Source organism: Brachypodium distachyon, chromosome 2 (genome assembly GCF_000005505.3).
Source record: "Brachypodium distachyon strain Bd21 chromosome 2, Brachypodium_distachyon_v3.0, whole genome shotgun sequence".
Lineage (NCBI taxonomy): Eukaryota > Viridiplantae > Streptophyta > Magnoliopsida > Poales > Poaceae > Brachypodium > Brachypodium distachyon.
Genome location: NC_016132.3, coordinates 39513975 through 39535046, shown reverse-complemented (window position 1 = coordinate 39535046; position 21072 = coordinate 39513975). Strand labels below are relative to the sequence as shown.

Below are 21072 nucleotides of genomic sequence, written 5' to 3'. Positions count from 1 at the left end.
AAGCGGATTCGCAAACATATCCTTTGTCTTTATATGCTCGAGACTTATAGTGTGATCGTGGATTTTATCTTTCACAACATAATACTTTATCTCTATTGGTTTGGTAGCATTACTCGACTTGTTGTTGTGAGTATAAAACATTGCGGGCTAATTGTCGCAGTACATCTTTAGTGTTTTGTCGATACAATCCACTACTTTCAAGTCGGGTATAAATTTTTTTAACCATATCGCTTGCCCCGTGGCCTCATAACATTCTATAAATTCTGCATACATCATGGATGATGCAACTATTAACTGTTTGGAGCTTCTCCACGAAATAGCCCCGCCTCGAGAGTGAATACATATCCTGACGTGGATTTTCTATCATCTTTATCTCCCGTAAAGTTTGCATCTGAATAGCCTCTTATCTCTAGGGAATCAGATCTTCTATATGTTAGCATGAGATCTTTTGTGTCTTGCGCATAACGCAATGTTTTCTTTGCCATTTTCCAGTGCTCTATGCCTGGATTTTCTTGATATCTACCGAGTACCCCGGTGATAAAAGCTAAGTCAGGGCGAGTGCACACTTGTGCATACTGTAGGCTTCCAACGACCGAAGCATATGGAACTGTTTTCATTTGATCAATCTCATATTGACTTTTGGGACATTGAAATTTCCCGAAACTCTCGCCCTTGACTATAGGAGCAGGTGTGGCATTGCTCACATGCATATTGTATTTCTTTAGAATCTTTTCCAAATATGCCTTTTGCGATAGTCCTAGCACCCCTTTTTTCTATCTCGGTGAATTTCTCTGCCCAAGACATATGACGCTTCACCAAGATCTTTCATATCAAAATTTGAGGACAAAAACTTCTTTGTTTCTAGTAGTAGACTGACATCGCTGCTAGCAAGCAGGATATCATCCACATACAGAATTAGGAAAATATATTTCCCACTTTTAAACTTTGCATAAACGCAGTTGTCCTCAACATTCTCTTTAAACCCAAATTTCTTAATGGTCTCATTAAACTTTAGATACCACTGTCTAGAGGCTTGCTTTAATCCATAAATGTATTTCTTTAGGCGGCATCCCATGTTTTCCTTGCCTTCCATGATAAAACCCTTGGGTTGTTTCATGTAGACATTTTCTTCTAAATCCCCATTTAGAAATGCCATCTTTACATCCATCTGATGTAACTCTAAATCAAAGTGCGCCACTAGTGCCATTATTATTCTGAAGGAATCTTTGCATGAGACTGGTGAAAATGTCTCATTGTAATCTATTCCTTCTCTTTGTGTAAATCCTTTTGCCACGAGTCGTGCTTTGTATTTTTCTATATTCCTTCTAGAGTCATATTTGGTTTTGTAGACCCATTTACAGCCTACCATTTTGGTTCTTTTAGGAATTTCCTCTAAGTCCCAAACTTCGTTGGAACTCATCGATCTCATCTCATCTTCCATGGCCTCTAGCCACTTCGATGAGTGAGAACACGACGTGTCTTGTTTCCACAAACTTTGTGTATCAGTCTGGACAGTAGAAACGAAAACCTTTTGATCTTTCAGGTAGCCAATGAAATGGCAACTTACTGTCCTGGTATCCAACTTTACAATATTTGGGTTAAACACTTTGGCCTCAGCTGGGCTCTTCCTGTCCACAGCTCGTATGGTGTTTTGGGCACCGACTTGCTTGGCACTCTATTGAGAATGTGAATGGCGGTTTTTTAATGCCTCCATCCACAATCCCAATGGTAATGTGGAATAACTCATCATACTGCGCACCATATCCATAAGAGTACGGTTACGCCTTTCAGCTACTCCATTTTGCTAAGGCTCGCCCGGCATTGAATACCGGACAACTATTCCAGTCTCCTCTAGGAACCTTGGAAAAGGTCCAGGGACTTGGCCATATGGGGTGTGCCGACCGTAGTACTCCCCCCCCCCCCCCGGTCGGATCTTACTATCTTTATCTTTTTATCATGCTGATTTTCTACTTCAGCCATGAATATTTTAAATTTATCCAACGCTTCTGGGCTTTCTTTTATTGGATAAATGTAACCATAACGGGAGTAGTCGTCTGTGAATGTTATGAAAGAATCATAACCATCCACACTTTTCACAAGAAATGGTACACAAATGTCAGTGTGAGTAATTTCGAGTGTGCTGGTGCTACGTATTGCACCCTTTTTTATTTGTTTTACATACTTTCTTTAATGCAATCTACGCATTGCTCTATTTCTGAGAACTCTAATGGAGGAAGAATTTATGTTTTAATAAGTATTTCTATTCTCCCCCTCGAAATATGGCCCAAACGACAATGCCATAATTTTGATGATTCATTAGTCCTCTTTCTTTTCTTTTGTACTTTCTCCGACGCGGCAACATGTTCATTCACTTTACACACATAATGTACTTTTTCACGTATGGAGAATAAATAAATCTCATTGTGAAGGAAGGCAACACCCACACAATCATTATTAAACCATATGGCACACTTGCCATGTCCAAAATGACATTCATAGTCAACTTTGTCCAAATGTGATACACTAATCAAGTTTCCGTGTAATGAAGGAACATAAAACACTTCTCTAAGCAGGATCATGAATCCATCGGGAAGCTCAAGGAGATGTCGCCGACAGCTTCTACGTCCGCTTGGACTCCATTTGCAACTTCAATGCATCTTTCGTTTCTTTGCGTAGTCCGCGTCGAACGGAATCCCTGTAAAGAATTTGCAACATGAACAGTTGCACTAGAGTCAATCCACCAAGTAGATTTCGAAAATTGTGTATACAGGGATTCATTTACAAAGGAAATGGAGTTTATACCATTCTTTGCCATGATTTACTTTAGCCATTCCGGGCAATTTTTCTTGTAATGCCCGGTCTTCTTGCAGTGGAGGCACGTATCTTTGTCCACTGGAACAGACTTTTGCTATTGCTGATGGTGCATGGGAGCTTTATCATGTGGTTTTGAAGGAGAACTTTAATTGCCTTGAGCGAAGTTCTTTTTCTTATTATCCCTCACATAATTCAAGGAACCACCATATGAGGATTTGATTCTATCCTCCTCTTGCACACGCATGGCTATAGTCTTTTTAATATCCCACCGCTCTGGTTGCATATTCTAGTTGACAAGAGAAGTGTCAAACTCTTTTGGCAATGAAGCCATAACCAGGTGAACAAGCATTGCAGGCTTAATCTATAGATCAGCATCCATGGGCTTCAACTTAGAAGCCATGTTGCTCATCCTGAGGATATGCTCTCTTATGCCATGTCCTCCTCCTGTGTACTTTTCTGTCACCAGCTGCTTCAGCAGCTGGGTAGCATATATCTTTGAAGAACCAGTGAACTGGCTCTTTATCTTTTCAAGATACTCCCCTACGGAAGCACACTCTGCAATTGAGCCCACAATAGCGTGCTCAATTGTATTCTTTATAAAAGCCATGCATTTTCTTTTGGCGGTGAGCCATTTTTTGTTCTCGAAGGTGTATGGCATCTCCAATGGAGCATACTCCCTCTTCTTTTTCTCCCAAACATCATCATCATCTTTTGCATCCCTGACTGACTCTGTAGGCTTTGGTGGCTATGGAGTGTCAACCACCCAGTCCACCTCGGCACAAACAAAGGCCAGGTCTACTTTCTTTCTCCACTCAGTGTAGTTGTCACCCTTGAGGGTTGGTACGTCCTTGAGGCATCCCATCAAGTAGTACCCTCTTGAAACCACAATGAGTGAGAAGATAACAACAATTGCATGCATTAATCCAACGTTGGTAAAAATTAATTCATACAACTGTTTGTGCAATTTAATCTATGTCACCGTTGGGCAGAAAATAGAATTAAATGCACGCTTTAACCATTAACCATGATCATGCTATTAATGATGTTGGTCAAGAAAAAATAACATGATCACAATTAACATAAATTACTTTTAATCATGTTCTTTTGATTTAAACAACACTTTTAAAACTATTTGCAGCGGAAATTATAAACAAAAACTATAACTTTATACTTTTCAGAAGCATCATTTTGCACTTTACTATTTCCTAAAACAAACATCTCATTGGTTCAGTTTGAATAGGATAAAAAATTAGACCAAATACGGCAAAATTGAACATATACAACAAAATAAATGCATCTGTAATAAAAAATAAGAACTTTCAGCGTGCCGCCTGCTCACGCATACGGCCCACCGCCCGCTCACGCTCGCGCCAGCGCGCCCACCTGCGCGCTGGGCCGCACGCCGCTAGCCGCGGCCCAACGGCCTGCCTTTTCTTTCGCCCAGTCCGCGGCCTGTTTCGGCCCGCACGGCCCACCAGCGCCCGCGGCCCGTTAAGGCGCAGCCCAGGCCAGAGTTGCCAGGGTCAATCTCAGCCGTCCGATCAGATCGGACGGCTGAGCGTGAGTTTCGCCTCAATTAAAAAGGAACTCCAGCCAAAACCCTAACCGTGAGAACCCTAGCCCTTCCCTTCTGTTTCCATCCGCGGCAGCGGCGGAACCTTCGGCCGAAGGCAGCCCGCCGGCGAGCAACGGCGAGCCGTGCCGCCGGCCTCTCCTCCCGCCTCCCTTTCTTTTGTGCCACCCCTTTTTCTCTCCACTGTTTCTGTCAAAGCGGCGGCGGGGAGAAGCTTCCGGCCGGAGCCGCGCGCCGGCGACGGCGAGCCGCGCCGCCAGCTTTTTCTCCTCCCCCCGCGCCTTCTCTTTCTTTCCCGGTGGAAGCAGAGCTCCCGTCCGGCGTGGTTGGCGGCGCCACCTGGGGACCCTTGCCGGCGCGCGCGTGCACCCAACGGTGCGCGCGTCGCCGTCAAGGGGCTGAGCAGCGGTGCCCTTTTCTGGCGTTCATCGCGACGGCCGGTGACCTTTTCTCCGGCGGCGGCGGCCATGGAGATAGGGGCCGACGGCCTCCTCTTTTCTTTTTGGGTAAGAACTAGGGTTAGGTTTTTCTTTTGCTTTTCTTCTTTCTTTTTTTCCCTCTATTCTTTCCGACCGGATCTACAAGCCTAGAACTGTGCTCTGATACCAATGTTATTTCTATAGGATTAGCTAGGTGTAGATCAGTACGGGTAGGGAGCCTTTCTGTTGTTTGATTCGGGATAGCTATGGGGATCCAGAGAGAGAGAGAGAGGATATGGGTACCTTGTCCTTGGCTGGAAGAGCTCGACGGCGTGGACGACATGACGCCGAGGAAGACCTACGGCGAGCGGGTGACGGCGGCGGCGGAGGAGCTTCCCGTCGCAGTCTGCGCGAACCCTAGATCGGTAGGGGTATTTCGGTGGGGTGGACGGCAACGCGGCGAACCTCGTAGCGCGTGCCCCGGCCCCCCACCTCTTTATATAGCGCAGCGCAACAGGGGCCCGCCAACCATATTGGGTTGGGCGCCCTCGATCAGGGCGCGTCAGATCTGTGTCCGGTGGGCCGTTGGGCCCACACGGTGGAGATCACTCTAACACTGACATCATCCTTTAAAAAATTTTGCTTGCATTTTTAGTCTTGGTTCCTCTAGGCTCTGCCCGTGAGACTGAATGGTGCATGCAAGCTTGTGTAAAGTTCACCCACACTTCAGTCAGTCGGGTTTCTTTTTTTTGTCTGAAGAAATTCAGCCAGTCAGGTTACCACTGTGAAACCATTTCTTGTCCAAAAAAATAGCACCAAGCTGGGGCTTTTCCAGTTGAACAATCTATAAAAGTTTATTCCGTTTCCAGGAAATGTTCATGCATGGGAACAATCTATAAAAGAAGGCCTCCAAAGATGGAATTCATGGATGAGTATAGCTTTGTGAGAAATTGGAGAGTGCAGTTGTCGAGACAACAGGTTGCTGTCAAACACCATTTCTTTTTCTTTCAGCTTTAAATCGAAGTAAGTTGGTTGTTGCTCAAGCCCAGGAGGAACGGAAAATGCATACAGTTTGATCTGTAAGAAGAGATTAACCATGTTAGTAGCTGCAAATTGAAAAAACTGTTGAATAATTAGGTAATTTCGATGAATATTTAATCCAGAAAGAAGTGTGTAAAACATGTAGCACATTATATCATGCAAACTAGACAAATTAAATAGCAACGCACAACAATAAAACTCATCTAATTTCACGGCATGAATAATAGAACTACTAATCAAAATCAACAAGAAAGAGCAGATTACGTACGGTGTTGTGCTCTTTTCTTGTATTTGTTTGTTGAGGTCGGTGACGAGTCCGGTGGCGTCGATGTTCACGCCGGCAGCAGCTGCAGCCTTGACTACCTCCTAAGCAGCGGCCAGTGCCTGCGCTTGCGCCTGTGCAACAGCAGTTGCCTGGGCTTGGAGTTGGGCAGCCTGCTGCTGTGCTTGGAGTTGTGCAGCCTGCTGCTGCTGAGCTAGAGCGGCAGCCTGAGCCGCGGGATCTCTGAGGTCGTCGGCCATTGGTGATGAAGATGCCGACGAAACAGAGACATGAAGAAGCGAGCAGTCGCGTGAGAACGCTCCCCAAAAACCTTATCGACCGTCTTCCGGGCAGGATCTCGAAGGTCGGGGTTCCGGAGGCCTGCTCTCCAGGCGATCTGTGCACGCAGTCGACGGGATGGAGTAGCAGTTGGCGGCGAACAACGAGATTGGATCGTGGGCGTGACGGCTAGGGTTTTGGCGTCGTTTTTCCGGAGGCCGGGGTAGTCTTATTATATAGGCACGCAGGCGGACTTCGGTTCGGTTTAGAAAACCAAAACCGACTCCGCAATTATCGGGATTTGTTACGCGTCCGCAACGGATTCCGACTGCCAAAAACATAAGCACGACCCGGCACGGCTCGAACTCGATCCACGAAACGCGGCGCGCGCGCGTCGTGGTGACGCGTGGCGAGGCGAGGCAAGCGGAGGAGGAGTGCGCGTGGGGATTTCCCTTGCTCACTTGCTCAAGAGGTGAGAACCAACATACCTTATATATTGGTCAAACTCCCCCTAAACTAGCAATGTGGGACTATTCACACTTCCTCATCCCACTACATGAATGGGCTTTTGAGATTTTTCAGAAATTAATTTCAGATTGGGCCTTGCGCCTAACCCAAAATTCCAACAAGAACCGCCTATAATTGCTCCAAAATGAGTTATTCACCAGTGAGTGAACAGTAAGAGTGGACACTGCTGGTCTGAACCCCGCATACCTCTGCATAACAATTACTACTTCTTCATTACTTCTCTGCTGGGCCATCAATGCCAACAACATCTGACTTCATCCTTTAAAATTTTTGCTTGCATTTTGGAGGAATTTACACCCGAAGGCAAGGCCAGGATTTCTTCCCACCGCTAACTGATACTTCGAGGTTGGATGTAACTTGTTGTCTTGCAAAGTCCATCCTTTCACTTGTTGCACGCTAACACCTTGTGGAGTAGTCAAGAATGTGAAATTATTGGTTTGGTGATATCGAGCAATTAACTGCAATGGCATCCATTCCATCCAACACGTAAATGAGAGGAAATTGGAAAGCAAAGGAGCCTCGATAATTAACAGAAAGAGAGAGAGAGTACCTTTCTCCTGGATCTTACTCCTCAGCTATTCACGCGTGAGTGAACAGTGAGTGGGAACACTGCTGACTTGAAAACAATTACTGCTCTCTCAGTTCGCTGCAACGTGCAGGGTCATCAATGGCAATGCCAACAACATAGTAAGATGCATCTTCATTTTTCTGCATTTCTTGGCTCGGTGGACTAGTCAACCTTGCTGCTTGTGCAGTGAGATGGGTTGACCGTTGACAAACGAATGCTGCATGTATCCAGGTCGAGCTCAGCCACTTCAGTCCACCAGGTTACAACACCACTGTGTTCTCAATCAGAGCTGGGGACTTCCCAGTTGAACAGCCTGCAGGTTAACAGTTCACCGATGTCAGGTCATTGTGTTCACGCATGGGATTCTGCGGATTTGCTTGATCTGGAGGAAGGCTTCCTTCGAGAAATGAAATTCATGGATACATGCACAGCTTTGTACTGATTTTGGTTGCTATCTTTTGTTAGGAACGAAACTTGGCATGTCTTCACTTATTTATGGATTAATTCAAGATTCTCAGCTGATATTGCACTATAGTTTGTCTCCCAGATTATGTTTTTCCTTCCTTCGTTGTCTGTGCTGTGACTTCCAGGCCATACAACATGTTGCTGCAGATGACGAATATTGAGCCCCAGCAGAAAAATTCAGAGGAGATGTTTAGCATCAAGTCCCTATGGCTTTCCAGTTAAATATGATTTGCAACTATGCTTGCTGCTGTTTGTTATCTACATGGGCTTCTCAATTTTGTCTCAGGATTGATTTTTTTTCCCGCAAATCTCAGGATTGATTAGTCTTTGCTTAATTGCAGCCTGAAGGCTGAGATGGGAAACACAAAGCTATTTTATCGGTTGGTGGATCAAATATCCAAGGCTGAACTGCAATGGGTTCGCAGGAACATCAGCAAGCTCAGGTGCCTCCACTAACTCCGGTATAAGTGAGTTCCTAATTATTACTACTCACTCCTTTCGAAAATAAGTGACTTGAATTTGTATAAATTCCTATACAAATCCGCACGGAGGGAGTACTCTGTTTACCATTTTGTGTTCATGATGTTCACTGCATCGTATTTTTCTTGTGTGTTACTCCTCCACCAAAGGACGCTCCTCCAACACGAGTTTACTTTTGGGTCTTGAGATGCTTATTTATGTGTCAGAAACAGGCTTTCATTTTTTTTTAATGTTGCTGAAGAATGCAGTGGCCGGAAGAGGTGTGCATAGACGAATGTTGAAAAATGAAGGTCCAGCTGGTCAGGTTTGTTAGATTTATCAAGCTATGACTGCTTTTCCCCCATGATCAAAGATTCCTGGGACCTTATTTTTACATTAATTTGCTTTCTCACATGCCCATATAGGATTTAGAGAAACGTAGACCCTCTTGATCATGATCTAGGCAACACTGATAGTACTGGGTTAGTACAAATCTTTTTATATTGCATTTAACGTCAAGGTTCTAATTGATTTTTATTCCTCTCTCTGGAATCTGTTCGCTCTGATGACGCATATGGTGAATTGGTGATAGCTCTGGCCACCTGCCGTGGAACCACATCCTCAAAGAAAACAACGTTTCGTTTCAGAATTCCAGTAGATGTGCTATATCTTATATTGATCCCATCTGATTTCTTGTATGTCTATTTGCGGCCTGCCGGATTGAGGTTGGCCTTCCGCTGCTGGGCGAGACTAAGCATATACGCAGAGTACCTGCTTCTATCTTGTTTCTGTCGAGCTGCACGTTCCTGCTCCTGCATAGCAGTGCTCTCTAATGCACTTTTCCTGACACCCAATTTCTCCACCAGTACATGTCTATTGCAATAAAGATTCAGTCCCTCTTCTGTGTTCAATCTACTCTCTAGTTTCCTAGTTCAAACAGGTTGTGCATACTAAATGGACAAAAAGTGCATATGCTTAATGTGACAACAAATATAAATAAGAGCGCATAAGCGCTTTGATACATTCATTATGTGCACAAGAGACAACAGACAGCACGATCCGTGAACTCAGGCAAGTAGTTTGCCTGTACCTTTGATACAGCAGCAGAGACATTCCACCATGCTAGACGGGTAGCAGGAGCCGTAGTTGCAAGGCTCCCTGCTGCCATCCACTAGATTATAACCTGAAATTTCCGAATCACAATCGGACCCTAGATAGATGGTATCAGCAGTGAGAAATGGAAAGGCCTCCGGTGACACAGAAATCGTGCGGGTCATGCCCATGAAGACGGCGCGCCCGTTGATCTTGACTGCTGGGATCAGGATCCCGGCATCTAAATCCACTCTATAAACCTGGTAATTCCTCGAGTAAGTTTGGCGGTCATCATCTTCATCATGATTGTGGTGTTCCTCCTCCTCCTCCTCGTCATCATCATCATCATCATCTTCATCTTCATCTTCATCAGTATAGTCCATGGGTAGCAGCTCTCGGTGCACCAGCATGAGCTCCCCGCCATTGTCCACCAGGTGAAGGCTAGCCGACATTGGGCACAAATAAAATGGCTTCTTGATCCACTCGGCGGCCATCACAAGCCGAGGCTGTCCCGAGCTGATGTTATCGAGCACCATGACGCCCAAGCGGGAGGCACAGTACAAACGGCCCCGGAAAGGCAAGGAGTTGGTGATGTCGAGTCTGTCGCGGTGGTCGATGGCGGCCCAGGTCTCGTCGCCGGGTTTGGCGACGGCAAGCGCCATGGGGTTATAGAAAGTGACTGCCACAATGGGAGCGCCGCCGGCTGCAACAATAATGCTGGCGGCACACACTCGAATCATGTCTCGTAACTCGGAGCCCCGAGCCATGGCTTCCTGCTGGTCTGGCCTGAGGAGCGCGGTGACCGGCGGGAGGCGGGTGAGCTGGAGCGTGAGCGGGTTGAGCAGGCGGAGCGTGTGGGTGGGCTCGTGGAGCAGCAGCAGCAGGCCCTCGGTGGTGAGCGTGAGCAACGGGAGCAACGGGAGGTCCATCCCGAGGCACTCGGTAGGGAGCGCGAACAGGTGGCGGCGATACGCGAGCAACGGGAGGTCTGTCCTGATGCACTCGCCGGTGCGGACGTTGAAGAAGCGTCTGCGGGGACCTGCAAAGGCATTTTCGAGCATAATCCAGTGTCGAGGGAGGAAGCGTGCGTCCAGGCCAGCGGCGCGCGGGTCCGGCGAGCACCGCCGCCACGGACGGCACACGGCGCGGAAGCGGACGTAGTCGGCCACGTCGTTGGCGAGGGCGAGGTCGGCGATGTGGCCCGCCGGCCCGTCCCCGAGGTTCGCCCAGTCCCTAATCGTGCCCCTGTAACGAGGAATCAGGTAACATTTGAATGAGATGAGACTCGAAGAGAAGGGGAAGAGAAGGATGTAATCTCGGCTGACTGAAATCGCACCTATGATTAAGGCCGCCGCCGGGAAGGGAGCAGCCGCCGCCGTCGAGCGCTGAGCGAGCGCGCTTCCTTGAGCGGAAGGGGGTCTTGTCGTCCCCGGAGGAACCCGCTAGCTTGTCCATGTCATCAGTTCCGGACAAGGGCGGGATTGGGTCGCGGCGGCTTTGTTTATAGTCATATATATGAGCCGGGCCGGACGTTACTGACACGGAGTCGTTTGCGCATTAAGCTTTTTATATATTTTTATATTTTAAGCTGGAACAAGACCCGGAAAGCTCGCGCACAACGTTAATGGGCCGAACCTACGATCCATAGGAGTAGCGTTTCTCTTGGGCCGGGATCGAACGCCCACGGCCCACCCCAGCACCCCACCTACGTGTCTCGCTGCCGAGGAAGGGTGCCCCCCCTCGCCTCGCTCCGTGGATCTCTTCTTCCTCCTCGCGCGAGCGCCTCCATCCACCGCAGCGCAGGTTCATCTCCCCTCTCGCTCCCGACCGGATTACATCTCCTTAATCTTCCCAAATTCGTAACCGAGGCAAAAAAATCAAGGCCCCGTGAATTCGACTCCTTTTGGGTTTGGTTCATCGATTCCTTGCATCTGGTTGGCAGGGAGCAGTAATGGCGGGGAGGGCCAATATCCCGGCCAACAGCTCCGCGCTCATCGCCATCATCGCTGACGAGGTAAGGTCTTCCTTTTTAATTTGAACCCCAATGTTGCTCCAGCCTTCTTGATAGTTCCTAGCACCATCGAGGGGCCAGCTTGGTTTATGTACGCCTTTTCCCACTCCCCTAGAGTTGGGCAACGGTCCGTAGTGGGTGATGATTATAAGCTTGTAGGACCGTGGTAATTTAGATTCACAAGCAATGGTTCTTGGTAACTGATGACTGATCTAGAATGGCTTTGCTGTTATCAAATAGATCGATCGCCTCTTCGAATCTCACTCACAAGTTGACTTCTTCTTGCTGTAACATGCCAATTTTTGTTGTGCCAGAACCCAAAAGAAAGAAAGCCTATGTCATGATGAATAAATGGTATCTTGTCAGGTCATGTTTTCAGATTATTAAGCTGTATTATTCGTGCAGGACACTGTCACTGGCTTTCTCATGGCTGGAGTTGGCAATGTTGATCTGCGCAAGAAAACAAATTACCTTCTTGTGGATAACAGTACTGTCCTCAACCTTCTACCATAACAAATCTTTAGTTACCCAGTGGATATGAGATAGTATATAAAAACATATACAAAATCATTTAGGACAGAAGTTTTTAGTGTTGCCTGATAAAAATCCTTTTTATCTGTTATCTTATGCATTTCTTAGTAGGATGTTGCTACCATGTCATCTTTACCACTTCTCTATTAAATCTGTTAGACAAAGGCAAAGCTTTATTCATAATTATGTTAGGAGATATGTAAGCTTCTTTTCTACTGGTTTCATCAGTCCTTAGCTTCCATATATTTCAAACAACCTTAAATGTCACTCTAACTCATGCCACATTGGCTGATTATACTTGTTAGCTGTTTTGCATATTATTTCATACTTTTGTTGCATGCCCTAATCCATAGGACTTGAATAAATATAGTTCTTGTTCCGTCATGTTACAGAAACGACAGTAAAACAGATTGAAGATGCATTTAAAGAGTTCACTGCAAGGGAGGATATTGCTATTGTGCTCATCAGCCAATATGTAAGTGTACCATTGTTGTAGATGAAAATCCTCTTTTTCCTCTGAAAATCAACAATCTGCTTGGTTTGAATCCTGTAAATATGTCACCTAAACAAGAAAAGGGGAGTGGGATTGTAGTTATGAGCTTTTTGGATTGAATGGATGATTAGTTTCTTTAGAGTCAGCTCTTTCTGCTGTAAACAAAATGGGTGAGGCTGTTAAAAGTCAAAAGGTCATCTTGCAGTAGATTTCATTTGCAGATTAAGAGGAACATCTAAAAAGATTTTAAAACTCCTGCTAGTTTCTTGTGCCATCAATAACTTTGCCAGCTCAGTTGACTTGATATGGATACTTTATTATTTTCAACAACAAAAAATTATAGTCTGATCACACGTCACTTGCTCCTTATCAGAAACCTCTTTCGCAACCCTTGGATGAAACTACTGCCAGACAAATGACTGTCCCTAGCATGCGTATATCCTACTATGCATAACTCTATTTTCGCCAAAAAAAATACTATGCATAACTCTAAAAACAGTTTTATGGGAATCATCTACCACATTATCAGAATCAGATTGCAAATATAAACATTGTACGCCTGCAGTGTGTCTTTACATTTATATCTTACTGATGCTATTTGAGAATAGGGTAGCTTCTTACTTCTTTCTTCTATGTCTCAGATTGCAAACATGATAAGGTTTCTGGTCGATAGCTACAACAAGCCAATTCCTGCTATATTGGAAATCCCATCCAAGGACCATCCATATGATCCAGCAAATGATTCGGTCCTTTCTCGCGTGAAGTATCTGTTTTCGGCTGACTCAGTTGCTTCTGATAGGCGATGAATAACATGTTCTGCATTTAAAAAGCAGAGTTATCCACTTGTTCCATGTATCTGTATTAAATTATTCGTACAATTCTGCTGTGGGCCGGAAAAACAAGAATGAATAAGAAATTAACAATTTGGATTTGACCAACGGGTGAATGTAATAAAATTTTTGTTTAGATTTTGTTTGTATTCACTGGATGATATATATAATACCTATCATTATCACAAGTGACCAATACAGTGGGAAGAAGGGTTCATTGTATGACATAACTGAGAGTGGTTGTGGTCGCTGGATCGGGACTTAGTCAAGATCGGACGGTCCAGATTAATCAACCAGCAACAGCCTTCTTCATCAGCTGGTGAGACAAACTTTAGAAACATAAGTTTTCCTCATTAGCCACCCAGCAAATCGAATGTAGAATGATAGATATCCATAACAACAGATGGAAATTAAGTCGAAACATTGAGGATCCAGTCTTTGCAATCTCGAAGATGACAGCGGTTGTGCTCCTTTTCATTGTCGTCGCAAAACTCAAATCATAGAGGTCTTTGTCACTCAAACATGCTTATGCGCGTATATAAAGAGAAAATGCAAAAAAGATATAACTGCAATAACAAGAGAAAAAAAAGCTTCACCTAGCTACACTGGCTAGCTAGCGTGATGTATTATACAACATGGCGATTAAAGTAAAGATGCAATTGTGTTTCGTACTTCATCCTTTGTATGTACATTACACCAGGGTATAGTAGGTCCCATGATACACCCTCAGGTGACATTCAAACACCAACCAACCAAAACTTGACTACCAGCCTACCAATTAATGTTGTAGTATGTATATATTATCAAAAGGCGACAAAAAATCGCGGCGGCATATATATGGCAGTCTCCAGCGCCGGTATATATGTTCTGTATGACCTCATCAATTTTGCTGATGATTTGCTGCTGGGGGTGGTTGGTCGTATATCCTCTTCTCATGGTCAGTAGGCCGACCGGGTCGAGGCTGCAGACGACACGCGCTCGGAGCTCCTCACATTGTATCGCTCGTACACCTTCTCGCGGTTCCCGTTCCACCAGTTCTCTGCCTGATGCTCCCCGAATCGCCTTCGACTGCAAAGAACGAAATTTCATAGAGGGGTGTCAGGGTAAATTAGATTTTGCAAAGGAAATGTTGGCTTGTTAGTCAATAGTCATTATAGCAGAAGCTTAGTGTAGAGATGTACATCACTACTCTCAGCTACTCACTGAGGACAAAAAACTAATAATTAGCATGCTCAACAAGATAACTTGCAGAATATGATAAGAAAAAATTGTGCTCCAGAATATGATAGAAACTACACAAACTGTCAGATCTGTTTGCTGTCTGGACTGCAAAATGGTGAGCAGTGACTAATCAAGTAGGAGTAACTGAAATTGCAATATATCAATGTTCCATGAGTTGTTTGTATGTGAAGAACAAAAACGAAACTAGGGAGTAGAAAGCAAACAAGATAGGAAATCAATTAAATCACCTGAAGCGAACCCTTTTCAGATCCCGGGTCCCATCACGGAGGGTTGTGAGCGTTATGTAGACACCTGGCTCATACTGTTCAATCCACTCAGCCTGTACTTGATTGCTAGATATTGATACTGTGCCTCGAGGCCTGTAGCCATCCTCACCACTTTGAAGGGACCTAGCATCGATGCTGACATTATCATCAGCTCTGCTATTTGCAGACAGCATCTCGTCGCTGTTGCTGTGTGCCCTTCGATGAGGACGATCAGATTCGTGAGGGCTGGTAATTCTAAGGCTGTGAGTGCTGCCTTCACTATTTTCACTAATATTACCCGGTAATTTGTGTTGACTCGAGATACCGTTTTGATGTGGTGATCTTGCAGAGTTTGGACTATGTGCATTGGAGGCATTGAGCAACTCATTCCGTGACTGGTGAACCCCATTCAGGCTTGAATAGACAGCAACATGTGGCTCCATGCCATTTTGATTGTGCACTTGCTTTGTTTCATTGCAATCATAAGCACCATGTTCTGGTGGTAACCTCTCAGCCATATCCTTCAGCTACATAAGTCAGAGAAAAGGGCACACAATAATAAGAAGAATTTAGCAATTATTTCAGGTGAAAAAGAGGTATCCTGTTCCTTTTGAAAGAAACCATGATAGAGTTGAGATATAAAAGGAGCAGCGACCGGCCGACCGCACATTTGGGTGGAGGAGCTCATCTCCTGTACTTGGTGTTTATGTCCACAAATGCAGTTTACAAGAAAGAAAGGAATCTGATCACAAATGCATCACACTCTTTTTTAAGACGAGCTATCACATGGCATTCTGACGATGCATTTCCTGAAAACTACCCTTAATACTCATCAGAAAGTAAACCGCAAGAAGCCTAACATGCATCTCTACATACTCTCAGTCCCAAGAAATTCCATGTTGTAGGGAGAAGCACAGTTATGTAAAATTAGACAATTCATTGTAATGCATGGTACTTTATCGTTCATGTCGATTAGTTATCCCAACACAACAAGATAGAAACCAAGAGAGCTAAAGCATTGAAAATTACCTGTGCTGTTAGAGATTTTATAACTTCTTTTGCAGCTTTAGATCTTGCAGATTCCTCTGCAACCAGTGTCATGGCCTCTTGTACTTTCTTCGCAGATTTATGCAGCTCGAGTTCATGATGCTCACAACGATGTCGTAGGTTATCAACCTACACATAATGAAGTACTAAATTTCTTACGATACTATCAGTACACAAGAAAAGTTCTGCTGAATAAATAGATGTACATACCTGTGCACGCAGCCTCTCAACTTCCTGATTTAAGAACTCATTTGTTTTCACCAGATTATCAGTAGCACTTTTTGAGAAAGAAAGACCATGGGTTGTTGGAATTGGTGTGGTAGAACGTGGTGGACTAGACTTGCGAGAGAAAGGGGAAACAGCTCTTGAACTGGTTACTGACCGAACTGCTGATGTGCGGACTGCTCTCGGGACTGATCTGTTGAGATCTATGCCACCAGAGAAAGCAATATCTCTCAGCTGCATTAACGAACTAACTTGAGGATTACGGAGAAATGACAACGCATCAGTTTTTTTCCCTTGTTTTGCCGCCTTACTATCCAAACTTCTAATCATATCCATATTGCTAGGCAGGATGGATTTTCCTACTCTAACTTCACCATTGCTTTCACCTGAAAGGTGGGGTGCAAGATCTTTCTTCTTATTAGCTGAACTAGAGTCTGAGGCATTCTTCAATTTCGAGAAACAAGAATCACAAACACGGTGAAGTTTCCCAGGATTAGGAGCCAATGCTGCTCTCAAAGCCTTACGTGAGGTGCATGCATTACAGTGGACAAGTCCACAATTATAGCAGTTATGCCTCTTTCGAGTAAACCCAAATGGCTGTCGACATGAAGAGCATTGTGATTGATCAGCACCAGAAACCCATTTGTGCAGGCATATAGCAGCAGTGAAGTTTGCACCACAGGCTATGTGCCTAACAGATCTATCTTTCAGTGCCTCGACCAATGTAGGCACCTTCTGGTCCTCTATATCTCCATGGCCCAATCTCCCATTAGCTCCCTTGCCCCATGTAAAAACCTCACTTCTACTTGTCAAAACTGAAACATGGTAGGAACCACAAGCAACTTGGAGAACATGTTCATTTGTAATCTTATCTCCAACTAAACATGGTCTTCCATCTGAATTTGGATTCCCAAGCTGACCATAAACAGAATTACCCATGGTCCACACTTTTCCAGAAGTTGTCAAGCCTACAGTAAGGCTGTGACCGCATGCTACTCTGTAAAAATCATAGTCAATAAGTGAAGCTACACAAGTAGGGTTAAGTCGGGCTTCCTTGTCGCCATGACCAAGCCGATGCTTGTCGCCATCTCCCCATGTGAATAGCTTTCCAGCAGACACAGTTGCACTCGACTGAGTGACGATAACCTCTACAATAGCTGCAGTGTGCCATACACCACATGCAACAGCAATTGTTTTCAGTCCTGACAGTGATTCCACCTCCCTTGGACACGAAATGCTCTTCACATTTCCATGGCCTAATACCCCAAATGAACCGTCCCCGAAGGTAAACAGTTGACCCATTGATGTAATCAAGGCCGTATGCCAGGTCCCGCAAGAAACATAAGCAACTTGAAGACCTTCCAGTGCTCCAGAAATCCTCCTAGGTATCCAGTGTCCTACATCAGTACCATGTCCTAGAAGTCCAACATTGTGAGTTCCATCTCCCCATGTATAAAGTTCACCAGTTGTTGTCACAGCACAAGTATGAAACTCCCCACATGCCACAAAATCTATGTTGCAAGCTGCTAAAGACTCTACAAGACGGGGATGGACAGAATCTTCCCGTGTTCCATGGCCAAGGCGGCCTCCCGAATCTTCACCCCATGTAAAAACCTCTCCGCTTCTTGTGACCAATGAGGCATGCCTGACCCCACAATCAACATGATACACATCGAGAACTAAATTGGATTCCAATGGCTTTGGGAGGAGGAAATCAGTTTTCCCAGTTGATCTAATTACAGTATCTGAACTGGTTCGTGCGGAGTTATCACAGACAACTTCACCCCACACATAGACATCACCTAAAGAATCACAGTCATCTGGTGCAGAACCATGGCTAGACGTGCTAGGGGCACTAGAAATGCTTGCTCTAAGAACATCTGATGATGGCCCCTTTGTGTACATTTTTGTCACATCTGATCTCCAAGTTACCACAAAGTGAAGAGAATACTACCAATATACACACATAAACTCATTACTGCCATGATAGTATTGTAGAACAATGCGGTGTAGCTATAAGCTAGAATAAAGTGGATATCTCAAACACCTGCACATAATTAACAGTAAATTTAAAGCCGTTGCACAGAAGCAGACTGAAACACAAATAAAACTTCATGGAAGAGAAAAAGCAAACTGCATGCAGATCACAGGTTATGTGGGATGCCACATAGCGCTAGCATGGAAGGCAGATAGCACAAGTAATGTTCTACCGAGTTAATGAACTTGAAGACTACTCCCTCCTATCCATATTAATTGTCGAAATATTACATGTATCTAGACGCTTTTTAGGCATAGATACATCCATATTTGGGCAAATTTGAGACAATTAATATGGATCGGAGGGAGTATGTTTCATACAAGCAAAAGTAAACCGTTGTGGCAGGGTGTACTAAAAGTATGTCATGTTTGCCAGGTTCAATACAGTGTTTTCACTACTTCGCAAGATGACTGAACAAGTTTGCTGGGATTCAGTGTAATTGTTATATTTCAGAAAGACAGTAACTTCAGGTGACATTTTCTAAAATTAGGAGAACCCACATTGTACGGCAGCATAGACTTCTGCAGGTAACTTGAAATGCACAACCACGACATTTTTTTTTTTCAGGATAAAATCAAAATTTGTTATATATCAGTATATCACGAATCATCGTCAACTCTAAGCGCCTATAATAATGTGCTCCATCAGCCATAATTTCATAAACACTTGCTTCTGTCTGCCTCACTGGCTTGACAGTAATACTACCCCTACACATAAATCATCAAATTGTACCCTCAATTGGACTACTTTGCTCCTACATTACTCCACAAAAAATCATTTGCTCCTACATTACTCCACAAAAAATCATTTGCTCATACATTACTAGACCAAATCACCATCACGTAGCACAGGCTGCCTAAATGCCAACAAACATTAACCAAAAAACCAAAAGAAGTGCTCTGAAGCTATGCGAGCAGTGGAAGGGAAAGGCAGAAGGCAGATGATGTAGTTTTTTACTTTCTGCCGTCCTGTTAAACTAACTCTGAGACTTCGATAGCTGACATGGTTCCTATTAAGAAATCGGAGGGGAACAGAAACCCCTCTCTTTCAAAAAAGAGGAGGAAAATCACAAGAACTACCAATGGGGGGAAAACAGCCGCCTTTGCTGGTTGCTGCCACATAGCCAGTAATTAACTCATATAATCAAGATTTCGCACAGAAATGCGCAAAGAAACCTTTTGCCCGGCACCAGACGCCCAGAACCAACCTCAAAATCGAATACAGATTACAGAGCAACAAATTTGTGCAGGAAGGTGGAAGATTTGCGCACCGGAGTTCCAGAGGGGGAAGAACGACGAAGCATCAACCCTCTGTGCGCCCCGCAAGAAACCGCTCCTCCTCCTCCTAGATCCACCCAGCCGAAGCGCCGCCGGAGAGGGACAGATTCGCCGGCTTCCGTACGCCGGCGGCTGGAGCCGATGCGCCACCCCTCCAATCTCCTCCCCCTCTCTCTCTCTAGAGCACTAGAAGTCTAGCACTGGGACCAGTAGAAAGTAGACTGGGTCTCTTGCCCTTGCCCTTGATATTGATGCTTTCTTTCTCCTTTTGGCTCCTCCGGTTCACCCGGCGGTGTTGCGGCGGAGGTGGTGGTGCGGTGGCGTGGCCATCATCATCATCCCACACACACTTGCACATGCGCTTCTTGTGTTCTTGCTTTGGACTCTTCACTCTCTCCTCTCCTCTGCCTGCCTGGCCTTGCTGGGGTTACTTGTTTTTTAAGCCCCCTGCTCTGCTCTGCTCAGCAGCTCCCTTTCTTTCTGCTCTCTCAATGCCAATGGAAAGTAACTGAAAAAACAGCTGGTTCTGATTTGGCTTGTTCCTTGTGATCTCCTTTAATCACTCAACTCTACATGTGTTAAGTTACTATTGGGATCTCAACCAGTTGTCTTGGTTCTTGTCACCATTCCATCTGCCCCATGTATCTGGAGAAGTTTATCTCTCATGGATACTTACTTAATTCACTGATTCGATGTGTTGATAAGCTATAAAATTAAACTAGTATCGGATGGTTTGATGTGATCTCATTTAGTTGTGTTAATCACTTTTGAGATCATTCAGAATGGTCTTGTTCTTGTCACCCTTTAACTGAATGTTTTTGAATAAATTTCTCATATATATACATCAGCTTAATTCATGTATATTAGTGCTACTCTTCATAAAGGAAATGCAGAACTGCTAGCTTATTCAAGAAAAATAAACTTAATCTAACCAGTGTGTTGACAATACTGGTCAACTAGCATGTGTTCTGTGGCATGAGTGGGTGATTTGGTCATTTTGTTGGGGTGGATTAATGAATGGATGGTCCTGCTTTTGAGAAGATCAGGTTGGGGGGAACATGTTTATACTAGATTATTAGAATCTAGGTTGGAAATGGCAGGGCAAAAACCAGTATAAATTCCTACCAACTTGCTGATGCTGCAAAGAATATTAATCTAAGCTGGTTTGTTGTGCCAAAATCAGCAAGGAGATCAGAAGGGCTTTGCTTCCAATGGACTCCTTTTCTTTTCTTGGAGGCATGAATTAATTAATCAACTGCCTCCCGTATAGAAGCAAGAGAATGTTTGCAACGATGACTCTGTGCATTGGAGACAATAAATAATGCATTATTGTTATATAATAGGTTATGAAGTCACGATAAAGAGCTCGATTTTCTCTATAAATTTCTCTAAACCGAAATGGTGGTGATTTATTTTTTATTTTTTGCGAGAAAAAATGGCGGTGATTTCTACTGTTGATATTTTCAAAACAAAGGAAAATGCCCTCACACCGGTGCCTCTGGCTAGAAGTCCCATGAAATTGGTTTATAAATACAATTCATAGGAATTTTGGCGCTTTCGTTATTTGTTCTTTTGATCCGAAGGTTCCTCATGAAAAATAACAATCATATATACATGATTTAAAGATCTCCAA

At 44.5% G+C, this 21072-nt stretch overlaps 3 protein-coding genes across 4 annotated transcripts; 1 reads left to right on the top strand and 2 right to left on the bottom strand.

Moving 5' to 3' along the window:
- Positions 1-9378: 9378 nt before the first annotated feature.
- LOC100827569 lies at positions 9379-11098 on the bottom strand. Its single transcript, XM_024459083.1, has 2 exons — positions 10837-11098; positions 9379-10745 (listed from the first exon to the last, which is right to left on the bottom strand). Exons 1-2 carry the CDS (start codon positions 10953-10955, stop codon positions 9476-9478), a joined length of 1389 nt encoding a protein of 462 aa, XP_024314851.1. The 5' UTR covers positions 10956-11098; the 3' UTR covers positions 9379-9475.
- Positions 11099-11206: 108 nt separating this feature from the next.
- On the top strand, positions 11207-13553 carry LOC100832330 (V-type proton ATPase subunit F). 2 transcript variants are annotated; one of them, XM_010233562.2, is made up of 5 exons: positions 11207-11303; positions 11443-11514; positions 11917-11998; positions 12435-12517; positions 13177-13553. In XM_010233562.2, exons 2-5 carry the CDS (start codon positions 11452-11454, stop codon positions 13339-13341), a joined length of 393 nt encoding a protein of 130 aa, XP_010231864.1. In that variant the 5' UTR covers positions 11207-11303; positions 11443-11451; the 3' UTR covers positions 13342-13553. The 2 variants fall into 2 exon arrangements, with proteins under 2 accessions (XP_010231864.1, XP_003569120.1); XM_003569072.4 differs by having other exon boundaries at positions 11264-11514.
- A 362-nt stretch (positions 13554-13915) lies between these two features.
- Positions 13916-19942, bottom strand: LOC100832036 (PH, RCC1 and FYVE domains-containing protein 1). Its single transcript, XM_003569071.4, has 5 exons — positions 19433-19942; positions 16110-18171; positions 15882-16028; positions 14835-15379; positions 13916-14433 (listed from the first exon to the last, which is right to left on the bottom strand). Exons 2-5 carry the CDS (start codon positions 18027-18029, stop codon positions 14304-14306), a joined length of 2742 nt encoding a protein of 913 aa, XP_003569119.1. The 5' UTR covers positions 18030-18171; positions 19433-19942; the 3' UTR covers positions 13916-14303.
- Positions 19943-21072: the final 1130 nt, after the last annotated feature.